At 38.0% G+C, this 16,934-nt stretch overlaps 2 protein-coding genes and 1 long non-coding RNA gene across 3 annotated transcripts; 2 read left to right on the forward strand and 1 right to left on the reverse strand.

Moving 5' to 3' along the window:
- Positions 1–1,025: 1,025 nt before the first annotated feature.
- On the reverse strand, positions 1,026–11,770 carry LOC306854159. The gene is made up of 3 exons (XR_013782803.1): positions 11,705–11,770; positions 10,678–10,839; positions 1,026–3,705 (listed from the first exon to the last, which is right to left on the reverse strand). It is a non-coding gene; the product is annotated as an uncharacterized lncRNA (long non-coding RNA).
- Positions 4,299–6,532, forward strand: LOC306854137 (DELTA-actitoxin-Afr1a-like). The gene is made up of 3 exons (XM_079391962.1): positions 4,299–4,538; positions 5,156–5,287; positions 5,635–6,532. Exons 2-3 carry the CDS (start codon positions 5,184–5,186, stop codon positions 6,056–6,058), a joined length of 528 nt encoding a protein of 175 aa, XP_079248088.1. The 5' UTR covers positions 4,299–4,538; positions 5,156–5,183; the 3' UTR covers positions 6,059–6,532.
- On the forward strand, positions 11,609–14,970 carry LOC306854126 (5-demethoxyubiquinone hydroxylase, mitochondrial-like). The gene is made up of 6 exons (XM_079391956.1): positions 11,609–11,954; positions 12,492–12,667; positions 12,861–12,975; positions 13,516–13,655; positions 14,179–14,247; positions 14,414–14,970. Exons 1-6 carry the CDS (start codon positions 11,861–11,863, stop codon positions 14,489–14,491), a joined length of 672 nt encoding a protein of 223 aa, XP_079248082.1. The 5' UTR covers positions 11,609–11,860; the 3' UTR covers positions 14,492–14,970.
- The last annotated feature ends 1,964 nt before the right edge of the window (positions 14,971–16,934 follow it).

Genomic DNA, 16,934 nt, shown 5'->3' on the forward strand with positions numbered 1-16,934 from the left:
GATATCTCCTGCGATCGGCGGGTAGGATGAGCCGCGGACAACGGCGAACTTCTCCCGCGAACGGCAGACTGCAGGGCTCGCGGCCAGCGGACTCGCGGCACTCGCGGTAATCCTGCCGAACTCCCACGCCGACTTGCAGTGGGCTAAAGCGGGATGTCGAGTGGCGACTTCCATGCCGCGAGGGACAAACAAAACAGGAACAAACAAAAAACTTTTCAAAAACGGAAAACAAAACAAGGTGAAGGGGCGCCGCTAACTGTTTAGGTCTGGTCTTCTGTCACGGTGCACACACGAGGGAGGAACCAGGAACACGCAGACGAGGATGTAAACTCAAATAACATACTTTACTGGGGACATCAAGGCAGGGCAAGACAAGGCAGAGCTAGACACAGACATCAAACACCGGGGATAACGAGTAGACCAGACAAAATCTAACTAAACAGACAGGACTAATATACACCGGTAAATCATAGCTAATGAGACAAACAAGGCTGGACAAGAATTAAACTAATGATATGACAGGAAACAAACCAAATATGGGCACAAGGGGCAGGAACACATGACAGACACACAACAGTTCCCTGACAATCTGCAACTGACATAATGTCTGATATCTTGTAGAAACACCTCCTTTGCTGCTGAACACTTTATGTAGATTAGCACGTTTCCTATAAACATTTACATGTAGCTTTCATACCTAAAAGTCAAAAAAGAGAGAGAAAACATCAATACTTTTGCAAAGAAATTAGTAAAGTTTAGTTATATAACAAAACAAAACAAACAAAAAAACTTATACATACCATAACTGAGTGATTATCCCACACTGGAGTCAATGTTGAAATGATATCACGACGACAATGTGTCTGAAATAGTAAAGATGACATATTGTTTGAGTTTTGTAATGAAATTACTATGCAGCATGAAATGAATGTATATTCCACTTCATTCATTCATATATATATATATATATATACACACACTATATTTGCAAAGTGAAATCGAGATGACAAAGCTATTTTTTTTTTAATCATACACGTGTAATTTGCCTAAAAAGATGCAGTCAGTCGAAAATGATCCAAGTAACAAATATTTGTTAACAGGTAAAGGTTTACACGCAGATAACTTTCATGCTTAACGTTACTTAAATGCGTGCGTGAAAGCGAAAGGTAACTTTACCTCGAGATGTCAAATCTGTTTGAATTGTGTGTTTAAAAAACAACATGCATGTTTAATCTGCCTCAATGCAAAAAAATGCTGCACAGAGTCGACAGTATATCTTTAAAATAATCAAAGAGGCAGAGAAGGCTGAATGCCCAGTTAGTTCATTCGAAGAAAGTTTAGACACGGCGAAAACTAATATATTTATTAAGTCAAGATCGATTAAATCATAAAAATAGACAATGTTTAAGTCTAAATCACTTACATATTAAGAAAATATCTTACCTTGTATAATTCTCCACTTCCGTTCTTAATCTTCCTTATCGCTGAGTCGCAGTCGCGCCTTCATCGACTTGCTGCCTTCAGGGTGTTTTTTTTTTTTAAATCTAATATTCGCATTACAACAAAGTAGGTATAGTGTATGTAATTTGATCAGGTTTGTCTCGAATATATTACATTCATGTTGAGAGAGTAATTACGAACAATAAAAGTTATTTTAACCTTTTCTAAATATACTTTATTTAAATTGTTTGCTTAATTTCAATTACTGGCAAGAATAATTTTTTGAGTGTGTAGAGTGAAATATTTCTTGAAATTTTTATGATTATGGCTTACAGATAATGAAAACCCAAAATTCAGTGTCACAGAAAATTTTAATATTGCATAAGATCAATAAAAAAGGCTTCTGAAAAGTATGCTCATTTCTATGCACTCAATACTTGGTTGGGCCTCCTTTTGCATGAATTACTGCATTAATGTCGCGTGGCATGGAGGCAATCAGTCTGTGGCGCCGCTCAGGTGTAATGGAAGCCCAGGTTGCTTTGATAGCGGCCTTCAGGTCATCTGCATTGTTGGGTCTGGTGGCTCATCTTCCTCTTGACAATACCCCATAGAGTCTCTAAGGGATTCAGCTCAGGCGAGTTTGCTGGCCAATCAAGCACAGTAACACCATGGTCATTGAACCAGCTTTTGGTACCGTTGACACCTGTGGGCAGGTGCCAAGTCCTGCTGGAAAATGAAATTAGCATCTCCATAAAGCTTGTCAACAGAAGGAAGCATGAAGTGCTCTAAAAGTTCCTGGTAGATGGCTGCGTTGACTGTGGACTTCAGAAAGTGGACCAACACCAGCAGATGACATGGCAGCCCAAATCACTGACTGTGGAAACTTCACACTGGACTTCAAGCAACATGGATTCTGTGCCTCTCCACTCATCCTCCAGACTCTGGGACCTTGATTTCCAAATGAAATACTAAATGTACTTTCATCTGAAAAGAGGACTTTGGACCAGTGAGCAACAGTCCAGTTCTTTTTCTCTACAGCCCAGGTAAGAAGCTTCTGACGTTGTTTCTGGTTCAGAAGTGGCTTGGTAGCCCTTTTCCTGAAGACGTCTGAGCGTGGTGACTCTCGATGCACTGACTCCAGCTTCAGTCCACTCCTTGTGAAGCTCTCCCAAGTGTTTGAATCAACTTTGCTTGACAGTATTTTCAAGCTTGCAGTTGCTTGTGCACCTTTTCCTACCCAAATTATTCCTTCCAGTCAACTTTGCATTTAATATGCTTTGATACAGCACTCTGTAAACAGCCACACCTTTCAGTAATGACCTTCTGTGATTACCCTCTTTGTGGAGGGCGTCAGTGTTCGTCCTCTGGATCATTGCCAAGTCAGCAGTGTTCGCCATTGTTGTGGTTTCAAAGAACAAGAGATACCCGGAATTTATACTGTAGGGATGGTCATTCATTGAAACTCAAATGTAAATATTTTGAGATACTGATTTTTGACTTTCATGCGCTGTAAGCTCTAATCATCCAAATTAAAAAAAAAACTTTTGAAATGTTTTACTTTACATGTAATGAATCTAAAATATATGAAAGTTTCACTTTTTGAAACTTTTTCACGATATTCACATTTTTTTTAGATGTACCTGTATATACAGTGAGGTGATTTTTTTGGCTGACGCTTCAATTTAAAGAGACTTGTTGCATTCATAACATATTCATTAGTATACATCAATTCATAAATATATTTAATAAAGTATACATACATTTATGCACTCCCTGGGCATCAAGCCCATAAACATGTTATTGCTGTAGCATCATGATCTACAAGCCGCCCTTTGCTTTTCACATACTTTTCTTATAAGAAACATGAAATGAAACGTAATATTAAGCAATTTAAAATCATGAACCATGAACCAATGTTAACATATATGAGCAATATCACATGAGTAGATGTGAGACATGGCTGTATATCGGCACGGCTATGATTTTCAAATAGACGTTATCTTTATTAACTAACCACATATTTGAAATCTAAACAAGTACATTCTCACCTTAAAACTCTTAAAACTACATTCCGTGACATAAAAACAGTATTATTTTTAAAATTATGAAATGAAGTCGGCACCAATAAACTGGTTAGTGCATCGGCATACAGTGCAACTGTACTCACGGCGACCCGAGTTAAATTTCCGTCTCAAGGTCCTTTGCCGAACCCGCTCCCTCTCTTCCTCCTTTCAGTGCTTTCCTGTCGTCACTCTATTGTCCTATCTATGAAATGCATAAAAATATCTTTTAAAAAAATAAGAAATTATGAAATGCGTTGGCATATTTCTAGACTCGTTCTGTAGCTCATTATTCAAAACACATACAGAATAAACATTCCCATTCAAACGGTTTCAAAATACTATTGTTAGTGTACTAAACTAACTAAGTATTTATTGGGAAGTCGTGGCCTAATGGTTAGAGAGTCGGACTCGTAATCCAAATGTTGTGGGTTCGAGTCTCGGGCCGGCAGGGATTGTAGGTGGGGGGAGTGAATGTACAGTGCTCTCTCCACGACTGAGGTGCCCTTGAGCACCGAACTCCCCGGGCAGCATAAATGGCTGCCCACTGCTCCGGGTGTGTGTTTGTTCACTGCTGTGTGTGTGTGTGTGCACGTTGGATGGGTTAAATGCAGAGCACGAATTCCGAGTCACCATACTTGGCCGTATGTCACTTCACTTACTAATTATCAGGAGGCCTCACCTAAAACGTACTCCTGTAAATGCTGCCATACCTACTTGTTTGAATCTGAGCTTGCATAACCCCTTAAAAATTGAGTAATTTCCGAGACAGATCTGTACATGCAACTTCACTGTTCTGGTCCAGTTTTGGGTGTGGAACTGTTGCAAGCTGATATGTGAGTGAGAGTGTGTCTCCATGTTTGTGTGTAAAGAGGGTGTACACTAAATTTGAGTAAGCATGCTTTTTTTCGCATGTGGGTATGTACTGTTCTTGTTGCTGATCATGAAGACTGGGAAACGGACAAAGTAAAAACACAGTGACTCTTTCGGAACGCACTGTTACTGAGCAACACACACACACTCCGGAGTACCACAGAGGTAAGCCTTCATTCTCCTTGAGATTAAATAATAACAACTTAATAATCAAAACTAAATGCTAAAGTATCCTTTTATTTCCATATTACAATTATAACATAGCAAGACAATTTATTCAGTTATGGACACTTGAGCAACTCTATTTCACACTATTGGTTTCTTTTAAAAGCAGTGCATTATAAAATTGAAGATTGGTAGAGGCACAATGGATTTTGAAATGGGGTCTCTGCATGTAATTAGTGTGACCCTGTTTATTCGCTAGTTAACATTGACAATGGTAATAAGAGAGGGGCAGAAGTGAACTTGAGAAGAGCTGTGAACTTAATCTAATGCTTCTATGCTTTATATTTAAGTGTATGCACATACAAAGACCAGACAGAACAGAATCTTTTTCAGTAATAAACCCTGGATTTAACACATAAATTCAGCACAGCAGTTTAAATAGAGGACAATTAACTTATGACAACAAACTTTTATCACAGAAAAACAACATAAAAGTTATTGTATTTTCGCTGCTGCCCTGCAGTGTAAACAAAACTCCATTTCCACAGCTTTTTACTGTGAGGAACAGACTTCTTTTCTCACACCATCCCTCTCCTCTCTTCTTCTCTCCGTTTCAGCCGTCAATCAGATCTATCGTGCACCATCATGACTGAGTCTGCTGAGGCTGCCGCTGCCAACGTGAGCAGCAAGAGACACGCCACCATAGAGATCACCAACCTGTCAAACAACTACTGCCTCCTTAACCCAAAGTGAGACTACAACCAGAAGCAAAACTAATGTTAAACCAAGCATTCAAAATTCAAACTTTATAACTAAATTTCTATGTGAGTAACATGTATATATCTATTTAAGTAAAGAAGCATAAAATGCATTAAAATGGAAATTCTGTTATCCCTTACTCACCCTCATGTTGTTCCAAACCTGTATGACTTACCCTCTTCTGAGGAAATGTTTTTTTTGTTTAGAACAACATTATGGTGAAAAAACGATGACAGAATTTGAATTTGGGGTGGTGGATTATCCATTTAAATGTGCATTTTGTGCAGCAATAAATGTGTGCATGTTTGTGTATGATTCATGCATATAAATCCCACAGGGTCTATCTTGAGAGTGGTGAAACCTCCAATCCACCTCAGCCCACGGTGCGCCCCCTCAAGACCGAAGTATGTACCTTCAGCAAGACCAGCGCTCATGCTACCGGCAGCGTGGGGGTTATGACCTATGACCTGTTCGAGCGAAGCAGAAATGACTACATTGAGACCCTGGCCGTCATGTTTTCTGTTCCCTGGGACTACAATATGTATAAGAATTGGTTTGCAGTAGGCATCTACCCGAAAGGAAAGGAGTGTGACCAGGCCCTTTACAAAGAAATGTACTATCAAAAGAACCCACAGGGCTTTGTGAGGGAGGAGGCCAATGGGTCAGGCATTAACTTTGAGGGAAAATCTCTGGACATAAGAGCCACCATGTGTCCTTTAGGCAGAGCTATCATAAAACTGGAGGTGTGGGACCTCCTTTGAGTCAGCAGGTTTCATAAACATATAAACCAGACCTTTTTTTATAACATGCCCTTATATGTTATCACCTGTATCAAAAATGTTTGCTTATACATTTACCAGTGTAATGAATCTAGCACTTTTACTTTTTTAGCTTCTCAGCCAGCTCTTTAGCGTAATTTGAACTAATTTCAAAATGATCTGAGAGTGTTTAAACTGGATCTGATACCTCTGTAATATACCACACTTTAAACTGTTTGCTTTTTCTGTCAGAAGAACGCCTCAGTTGTGTGTTTACAGTCTGTTTATGCTTCCTGCAGGCTAAATCCGCTCTCATATCAGGGAGCCATTGTGTTGTTATTCAGTTGAACCATCTTCTTTGTGATTTTTTTTTACTCCCTCATCAGCGCAGAGATCCCTGCGAACAATACACACTGTCTGTACTGACTGCCACTGCTGAGGTATTTTCAAATAAATATTTGTCTGCAATTTCATAGTAATTCCTTTGCCTTTTTTACTGAGCTTGAAGGCTTGGTGCTGTATGTATTGGCTGTTCGCCGTAAGCTGGAAATGGTCCAGTGTAAATATTTTGCAATATGTATTTGGAAATTCCTAATGCCTGAAGAGGGCAGCTGAACCATGGGAACCGAAAGACAGAGACGAAGATATAAAGAATAAATCACAGCATCAAAGAACTGGCAGAGCACATTTTACATCTTTAAACTCCTCTTGTCCTGAATAACTCCTTCAGCAGGCACTGAATTATGTCTCTCCAGTTTACTCAATACTCACAATTCCCAATCAGAAACATCAATGTTAATTTATCAGTAAGAAATGGAGCTGTAATTGGAAAACTAAAGGTTTTACAAGCAACTATTACTACTTGGTCAAATCCGGAGGGGACCGATATCGATGAAACGCACTAACAAACCAGTCATCAAGGTCAAAGAGCAAAATTTGTAGAGAGCACACCTCAGAAGACTGCAGAGCACTGTTAAAGGGATCCCCGGGTATTAAGACATGTATAGCTTAATATAACGTAAATTATGTCTCTTATTTAAATATGTAATAGAAAACCCATGAAAAATGTATGTTATTTTAAAAAAAAATCTACATCTATGGGGGAGCACCATTATTTTATGTGCACAGTACATTCTGCGTCGATGACGTCAAATGGTTGCACTCGGAGAGCTACTGGCGCTTATTTCTATGGTCTTTGGCTTTTTACCGCAACACAACTCAGAAAATAAAATACTGATACAATACCACATTGTGTGGCTTTTGGTTGTCATTTGCAGTCAAAGGGCAACAAGAGAAGCAATGTAAGACTGCTTTCCTAGCGATAATAGGAGGAGAAAAGCTTGGGAAGATGCCTGTGGACGAATAAAACTTCATAAAAACCCGCTTCTTTTTTCTCTCCACTTTAGCCCTGATGCCTTTGAGTCTTTTAGTAGACCACAGCTACTGAAAGAGCTTACAAACGACTGAGACAAGAAACACTAGATGCCATCTGTTAAGATGTAAACATGCCGATGCTAATCATGACTCGCAGCCGCTAGAGGAGTTTCTCAGCGCTGATTTCCCTCAATAAACGGCGCGTTTAGACTCCTTGTGGGGAAAAAAATCGATGGTACTGCATTTGGTTTAAACCTATACTTATATCGCCACCTGTAAGCTCTTTCAGTAGCTGTGGTCATCATATCAGTATTTTATTTTCTGAGTTGTCTATTGCAAGATGTGTTGTGGTAAAAAATAGCAACAGGTAGCAACTCACTGAGTTATTTTATGTCATCAGAATAATGGCGCCCCTCCCCCTCCATAGTTCAAAATATGTATAAAACGATGTGATTTTTTTTTTCTACTACATATACATATTTCAGTAAGAGACATAATTTATGTTATATTAAGCCATACAAGTCTTAATACCCAGGGATCCCTTTAACAACATCAAAAATAAAAACAAGTCTTCAATGGAGTAAATTGCTTTTCAATCCATTCTTAATACTACAGCCCCACTATCACAAAATAAGAGCAATGATCAAAGGTTTCTTTCTCTATGTGCTGTGACATTTGCATGGAAAGCCATACATAATACAGGCTAAACATCAGCTGGATCCCTGGAGCATTATTGCAATGTAATAGGATGGTGGAGAACTGCTGTAAACAGATGGCAAGTGCTTTTCTGATGCTACAGTGGGTATCTTGAGTCAGGTGTGTGGATTTCCCTCACACTTGTGCTTGAAGCAGTATTCTTTTCTTTCCCTGGTGTATTTATTTTGCACTGTGAGGGCAATATTCCCAGTTTTGCTTACGCTGTTGTGTATTTGAGCATGTGTATGCATATCCATGCACGCCACTGGGAAATGGTAATTAATATTGACACACATGCCACATAAATTTGCACCTGTACTTAAAGTGTAAAGGTGTAAAATCTTAAAATATTTTTTAGCATATTTAAACTGAGCTAGAACAAAGTAAGCTGTTCACAGTTCCCAAAAAGTCTAAATGCTACTGTTTTGTGCAAACATTGCAATTTTTATGAGCCAAGGAGTCAAGTTTTGGCTGGTTATCTTCATCCGAGTCTCTGTTGGTAGATGACATTATGCCAGTAAATAAATGCCAAAAAGCATCTTTCTTTTTTTTCCCCATCGACGGCCATTCAAAAATACATTTTCAGGAAATACATACAAAAACAAGTAACACATGAATTGGAAATATTCCATTATATTACAGTATATATTTTTGGAGGGCTCTTAAAAGTGTGAAATTTTGTTTGTGACTATTTTTCTGTCTGCTCTGTCTGTGAACCAAAATCCTGAAAAAGATTTTTTCCCATTTCTATTTTTGATTTCCATTTGGAGGACAAGCTGTTTAGTCACTAGAGCTCTCACAAGGAGAAGTGGTAATTTGTGAAAGGACACACATAAATTAAACCTCAGAGACATCTGAGGAGGGAATTGGGCAAAGGTTGTCCTAAAATGTGGGATATGCAAGAGAGCTAATTTGAGGGTTTTCACTTTTCAGATCAGTGCACAAGATCAGCGATGAACCAACAGTGTTGAAAATTAAACTGCAGAAGGTGCAGTGATGTGAATTCAAGATCATAGTAGTGGGTCTTAGTCCACTTTGTGTCAAAGTCGAGTCCAAGTCCTTAACTAATCAAGTTCAAGTGGGAGACGTTTACTAATTTACTAATATCTTAAATTTATGTTGTTAAATATTACATCTTTCATGTTATACATAACATGGATTTGACTGTAAAATTTTGCCCGAAATGTCAGAGTCCAGGTCAAGTTTGAGTACAAATTTACCAGAGAACGTGACAAGTATAAGTTCATCCATAATCGACCCTTCTCAAAAACACCCATCCTCCTTAGTTACTCTTGCTGAGTCCGACAAGCCATGCACTCTCACGCCACACATCATGATCTCACACAGTGAAAAATACATTGCGGAGCAAAGAGGAAACTGACAACACACCGACAGACAAGACAGAGCAGGTTTCTTTTGGTAGGAAAAAGTATCAGCTTTCAAATTATATCCTTTTGTAAGAAATTCAAACAATAAATTCCATTTTGTGGCTCTTTATTGTGTCGTGAGAGATCGCTGTAGCACCTCAGTTCAAGCGGCATTCGAACTCATCATGTCTTCCTCTTTACTAGTCATAGCACAAAATAAACATGAACGAACATCAGAAGCTATCTTGTTTTTAACCGCGGAAAGATAGGAACACACACTATTTTTCAAGCTCAAGTCCACCAAAGTTAACTCTGGATCACAGTGAGAAGTCCAAGAAGTCACCTCACTCAATGCAGGCGAGATGTTAATTGTTATGTAATCTGACATTTAAATGCTCAATTTCTTTAAAGGCGGATAAATTCAGATTGGCTGTCAATGTTTTTGTTGTTCATCCGTTGGAAAAAATTGTTCCGAAATGGACTCTATTGATATCATTCCACTGTGCCCTTCTCATTACAGTTGTTGTTTGGACTTCCCTGTTCTCACATAATGAGAATGATTATTAAAACTTTATAGTCACAGTCATGGTCCTATGAACAGGCCTTTACACTGCATTCAAAATACACATTTGATCAATTAATACATTCCCTGGAAATCTAAACTCAAAAATGGTTAAACACATTCTTTAAAAAAAGAATACAGTCTTTGTCTTAAATGCAGTGGTAATGTCTATATATGTACATGACAGCTGTGATCACAAATAATTATCTTTACATGCATTGTAAATACTTTTCTTCAACCTTTTCCACCAGAAACTTCCACAAGGCCAGTTGCACAAAAAAAATAAATTTCATTTTGAGTCTCAAAATACATTAATTTTGGTAAATCACAATTCAATGGGGTTTACTGCTGCTATTTGCTGTGTGGGAGTGCCACTGTGTGGAGGGATGAGGTAAAGTGACTCATGAAATATACATACAATACTGTTTATATTAGGATGCTATGAGCTGTTAAGAGTCATGCCTAAATTTCATATAAATAAAATGGACAAGAAAGCTTTCAGTTTAACATTCAACTATATGTTGCTGACAAAATGGAAGAGAAAAAGACAGAAGCATGTCAGTGTGTGTGTGTGTGTGTGTGTGTGTGTGTGCGCTTGTGTGTGTGCTTCCAAAATTATTTACCCCATATTTGAACCGTGCTTCAGTTTGTCAGTGGTTCTTGGGCAGCAGGCCTTCACACTGTTCTCTGATCTCAACGATGGCAGCATTCAGACGTGCTGTAGGTGCTGTGTCAACCCCCACCAGCAGACGCCCACTCGGTTGTGTCCAGAATGACAGCATCTCCTACACAAACAAGAATATCAACAAATCCAGCAGAGTACCATCTACCATGTTCCAGATACACATGCACTGTACAATACAGCAAAAGAAATGATCTGTTCCATTGCTTCATACACATCTTGTTTTATCTTTTGAATTTGTATCAGTATTTATCACAGCTGGAACCACACATGAACCTTCAACACAGTTTATACTTGCAGAATATCTAACCTTTAAATCAATCCAATATGTACGGTGGCCGAGAGAGCTCGATGCACTGCAACTTCAGAAAACACATGCAAATAGAAAAAGCACCAGCAAATCAAGAACACTTCATCAATTTGACAGCAAATGCTCACAAACAAATAAAGAATTTTATTTGCAGCACGTTTCTTTATTTGAGCATTTGCAGCTCTTGTGTTGTCAAGGAAGTTGTTTTCTTAATTTGCAGGTGTTTTTTTTCTATTTGCAGCGCATTGAGCTCTTGCGGCCACTGTATGCCTCTTAAGTGAGGACAGAGATGAAAAAGACATGTTTTAAAACATTAAACTGTTGTACAGATTATGGTAAACAACATTATGGAAACACTGTCCAAAAACTGTTAAATGCAGATATAGGCCTACTAAATAATACTATTGTTAAAAGATTGGTAGCTTTAATAAACATAAATAAATAAATAGAGGAAAAACTATAGCATTACTTGTTGGTTAAGCATTTACCAATAAAGTTTGGGCACGTATGCAACTAACCTTACAAGAAACGAAATAATTGGCATGTATAATCGTTTTAACACGTGACTTGTTTTACACTCACAATATGAAATGACGTCCTAAGGTCAGCTCTGTTTTATTTTACATTTGGTGAGACATTTGCGAAATAAATGTCTTACCTAATCGCGAAGGTAAAGTTTTTCATAACCCCATCACTGACGTAATATTCAAGCGCCGGTTTCAGTGTTTAGTAAACGCTATGCGTGCGACACAGTCCACCTAGATCCTTTCAATGACATTTATCTATTTCTCCGTTATTAAAAACAATTGCAAACATGCACAGGTTTGTCAGACCTCAGCTTATGCTTCGTGATTCTAAACAGCCATTATTGCTATCGACAGCCGGTCAACTTTGTACAAAACACAAATGTAAGTATTACCAAGACAGTTGCATAACTGCTCTTATGACTACATAGTACAGTATGACTATATATTGCATTAGATTTCTTTGCAGAGAATTGTTACTTGAAATGTAGAGCAAAAAGAATTTGCATGTTTACAATGTATGTTATATGTATGACGCACTGTGCGATATTTGGCAAATGTGTGATGTTTATCATGGTAACGTTAGATATGTATTTTTATAATGTCATTTATTATAGAATAGTATAGATTTTTATTGTTTTGAACAACGAAAGACTGTTTAGCAGCTCACAAGGTTTTGGCATAATAGACATTTTTATATTTTGTATATTTAATATATTTGCGCGTGTGTGTGTGTGTGTGTGTGTGTGTGTGTGTGTGTGTGTGTGTGTGTGTGTGTGTGTGAATTTAATAGATTTGTGTATATATAATAAGTGCTCTCAGAGCTCCTGTATATTATAACAAACTGCATGTGTGTTTGTGAACACAACAATGTTATTTCTATGATACTCACTTACCATTGCATGTGTGTGTGATTTTCAGCTGTTGTGTCCAGTGTAAGGGGATATGTTGTATTGCCTCCCACCGATGATGAAGAAGAAAAAGCCATGCTTCACAGGATGATGAGAGTGGACCATGCAGGAGAATATGGTGCCAACCGAATCTATGCTGGTCAGATGGCTGTTCTTGGCCGTACACAAACCAGTCCACTCATTCAGGTATTAGTCCATAAACTAAACCTGACAAATATTACAGTTATTACACAAAGATTACCATTTCCCTATATCACATTTGGGTGGATAGTTATATTAGTTTGTTTAGAAAGAGCATTGTTCGGTGAAGTCTGATGTAATATGGAACTAGGCATTCAATGTGATGTCGAATGTGATGATATATTAATTACTGTTAAAGGAAATGTGGGATCAAGAGAAGCAGCACCTGAGCAAGTTTAATGAGATACTGGCTGAGAACAGAGTGCGTCCCACCCTCCTGCTTCCGCTGTGGAACATAGCAGGATTTGCGCTTGGTAAGTGTGACCTTTACAGTACAGTATTTCCTTTCTGTATATATATATATATACATATATATATATATATATACATGTAATGATGGATTGGTTTCCTACAAATACACAGCACTGCACTGGTGTCGTGTGGATAACTTGTGGATATATTTGGATGTTTTTATCAGCTTTTTCAATTCTCATTCTAATGGCACACATTCACAGCAAAGGATCCATTGGTGAACAAGTGATATAATGCTAAATTTATCAAAATGGGTTTCTATTCCTTTACTATTCCTTTAATAAATTTTAATAAAATGCTCAACTGAAATTGCTCCTTCAGGTGGAGTCTATACATTGATTTTTTTTAAATTCTTCTTCATTCCGTGAATAAAAATCACAGACAACTGGAAAGTTCATGGAAAATCATTGGTCAAAGGTCAAGTAGACTCTGTGTACTTGGGTTATTTGTAACTAAAAAGAGTCTTTATTGAATTTAGAATAAAATATAGCATATCTGAACGTTACACGTCTGGTGCGTGACACGTCTATTTTTTTGGACAGGCGCTGGCTCTGCTCTCTTGGGAAAGGAAGGGGCGATGGCCTGTACTGTGGCTGTGGAGGAGAGTATCTCAGAGCACTACAACAGTCAGATCAGAACTCTAATGGAGAAAGATCCTGAGAAGTACACTGAACTGCTGCAGGTGTGCACAAGCCTTAAATGCCGGACTTCAAACTTCATACACAAAGAAACTGTAGAATTATTATGAGACCTTAAAATATGTATTAGAGCATTGGTCTCACACTCAATTCCTGGAGGGTCACAGCTCTGCACAGTTTAGCTCCAACCCTAATTAAACACACCTGATGCAGCTGGTCAAGCTCTTCAGGATCACTAGAAACTTCCAAGCAGGAGTGATTTGGAGCTAAACTCTGCAGAGCTGTGGCCCTCCAGGAATTGAGTTTGAGACCACTGTATTAGAGGATTTAAGCTTGAATTGATTCTTTAATGTCACAAAAGTATTGCAAGTTCTATTTTTCACTTATGCTGATTATTTCATTTGTAAAAAGTATGAAATAATATTAAATTTAAAAATATTAAATAGAAGGATTTTTAGAAAACATGATCTCAGACTCAGTGAAAAATAAATGGATGATGATAATGCAGATGAATAAAATGTTAGTCACTAAAGTGATGTTTTTTTGTTTTGTTTTGTTTTTTGTCAGCTGATTAAAGAATTTCGGGATGATGAAATGGAGCACCATGATACTGGACTGGAGCATGATGCTGAATCAGTAAGTCTTAATTATGCCACAACAGAATGTATTTTATGAACTGGAATAGTGAAATATAAATCCTCAATAACAGTAATCATTTAAATACTTGTTTTTTAAGAGCCACAGAAATGTTTTTGCTCTGCCATTTTATGTTTTACTGACACATGATGCATCGCTATTGCAGGTGCCTGGATATCAGCTGATGAAAGCAATCATACAGGCTGGCTGCAAAGCTGCAATCTATGTCTCAGAACGTCTGTAAATATTTTCAGACTATTTAAAAGAGTTACCCTAATATCCTGTAAATATGGATGCTACTTTTTCTGTCTTTAAAGTGTGAAATGTTTTCTACTGCACCAGCTTAATTTGCAGATACAACTATAAGCAAGCCATTTTGGGTCAATTTCTCCGAAATGTGTAAACACTGTGGTTCTATCAAAACATTGCTCTGTTTATTTGAGCATCCGATCCTGCCCAATACAGTAATATAGACTCAACCAATGTTTAGGCTGAGACTATTTCTTTGTGTGACCAGTAGGAGGAATATTTAGAATTTAGAAATTACATACTTCATCTATAATGACGTGTTCCTCACAGCAGTATGAATATATTTAAAATCTATTTATTGCAATTTTATACATGGCCAAAGTTTTTGTCTCATTCTGTAGAGTATATTCAAGAATAATATACTGTAACTTTCTATCTATAGTTGTGTTGCTATTAAAGTCATGTGTCTTCTTTACAGGATGTGTGTTAGCTAAGACAACTTTGAACACAAGAGGGCAGTATTTGCTTGTTAGTTAGGTAAAAGGTAATGTGCAGCCACCAACACAACAGGTCGATCTGGACTCGACTGTTGAAATTATTTTTGATCACAAAGAAGAGACCACACACATATTATATAATATGCTATAAATATACTCATTTGATATCTTAGTATACGCATATACTGTCAGACACATTTGCATTGAGTATTAAGGGAAGTTATCACACGGGTGGCTATGAAAACATGTAACATAATCTGTGTAGCAGAGACGCGGGAAACAGCTGTCTCCATCTCCCTGTGCTTCCCATGACTTAATCTATGAGGGCATGAAGTCATCCTGGACAGTCCACAGAGAGTGTGAGACCCTGGCTTTCCGTTCTAGTATCTGAGGTTTTTTTACTGTATGTTACCAATTGGTTGGTTTGGTTTGATAAGAGAGCAGGCCATTAGAAATGCACAAATTATGCTCCAGGCCCCTTCCTTCACTTTTTCTAGAGTCTTTTATGTTGACTGTACTGGATAAAAGTTCTTGAGAGGCCTGTTTAGTTTGGCAGGCTCTGTTAGGGGGCAGAGCTACTGTATGCTCACTTTCAGAGAGAAGGAGGCTGATGCAATCCCAGTGTAACTACAAGTATTCCTCCGCTTTCAGCGTACCATCAACTATGACCACATGTAACCCTTAACAGACTTAAGTTTGTGAGGTTTTCAACTGCCCACTAGCCACAGGCTGCCTCTTGCCCCTACCGCCTTTCCTACTTTTGAAGGTTTTTATTTCTAAACATATTCCCTTATATATTTTCATTGCTTAATGTGATGCAGAAGGTGCCACACAAACTTTTGTTCTCGTGATGTGTGAGAGGAAGCTGACCCATCTGGAAACACTGCACGAGTTGCTCATTGTGAACAGATCACATGCTCTTAAGTCTTAATAGCACACTGTTTTCCAAGAGCTAAAGCTCTTTACATAGACTTACATGGGTAAGATACACACAAAATATTTCTGGATATTTAATTGTAAACTATTTGCCAGTATTTAAAAAATGAAGAGTGGTAAACGTCTTAAGAATTCAGATGTTTCTCTCTTATTAGCGCTTGTGCTCAAAAGCTTATCCACAGACTTGGTGTTATGAATCATGTAATTGTGTAAATCTGCTTCTCAGAGCTTGTTTCCCTCAGGACACAGATGCTAAACACAAGGCATTTTTTAAAAGGCAGAGAGCTGCATTCAACTCAATGGTGAATGCAAATCATCAGTGAATTTATCTGTTGTTTTGTAGCTGCTGATACCCTTCAGACAGCTTGATATTTTTAGAGGGGGCCACACCGATCAAAATAGCACAAGGAGTTTGATAAGAAGGTACAGTAATTGCCTCCTTTCTGTTGCCTTTTTAAGTTCCCTATCATCAACATCACTTCCTTCCTCAGTTATCTGCTTAGTCCCAACAGACCAGTTATATTATTATATAAACTGTTCCGTCAGCCATGTTTAGCGAGCTGTCTCTGTTTATCCTCTGATGGGTCATACAGGTTTGTGTGCCTTAGCCAGGTGCTGCTATGTTCTGCGTCTATGAGTGTCCTTACTTCATGCATTACTTCCATGGCCAGTGTTTGTTTAAAAAAATCTGAAAATCTTGGTAGGAACATGCATGTGCATGGCAGAAAAGGTGTGGTTTTCTGTTTTTGGCCATCTCAGTGTGTCTGATATGAAGTATGTACTGACTGTCTATTTGCTTAAATTCAAATTCTGTAAACAGTACACAGGACTTTATGCAATTGGGATAGTGTGATTAGGGCAGTGAATTGTATTTGACTAAGCTTTGAATAAGCTATTCTAAAACCTTATGTCCATAAAGCAAGATAATATTAAAAGGGTTATATCCTTACAGCAGTATAAAAGCACTTTGTGGACTGAAAAAGAGAGATGACAGTGCTTAATTGT

Source organism: Barbus barbus (assembly GCF_936440315.1).
Source record: "Barbus barbus genome assembly, chromosome: 3".
In the NCBI taxonomy this organism is placed as follows: domain Eukaryota; kingdom Metazoa; phylum Chordata; class Actinopteri; order Cypriniformes; family Cyprinidae; genus Barbus; species Barbus barbus.

Excerpts from the sequence above, each read along its gene's own strand:
- LOC306854137 (XM_079391962.1), top strand. The coding sequence starts at position 5,184 with ATGACTGAGTCTGCTGAGGCTGCCGCTGCCAACGTGAGCAGCAAGAGA. Across the intron at positions 5,288-5,634 it reads TACTGCCTCCTTAACCCAAA|GGTCTATCTTGAGAGTGGTG; the intron begins GTGAGACTACAA and ends TAAATCCCACAG.
- LOC306854126 (XM_079391956.1), top strand. The coding sequence starts at position 11,861 with ATGCACAGGTTTGTCAGACCTCAGCTTATGCTTCGTGATTCTAAACAG. Across the intron at positions 11,955-12,491 it reads ACTTTGTACAAAACACAAAT|CTGTTGTGTCCAGTGTAAGG; the intron begins GTAAGTATTACC and ends TGTGATTTTCAG. Across the intron at positions 13,656-14,178 it reads AGTACACTGAACTGCTGCAG|CTGATTAAAGAATTTCGGGA; the intron begins GTGTGCACAAGC and ends GTTTTTTGTCAG.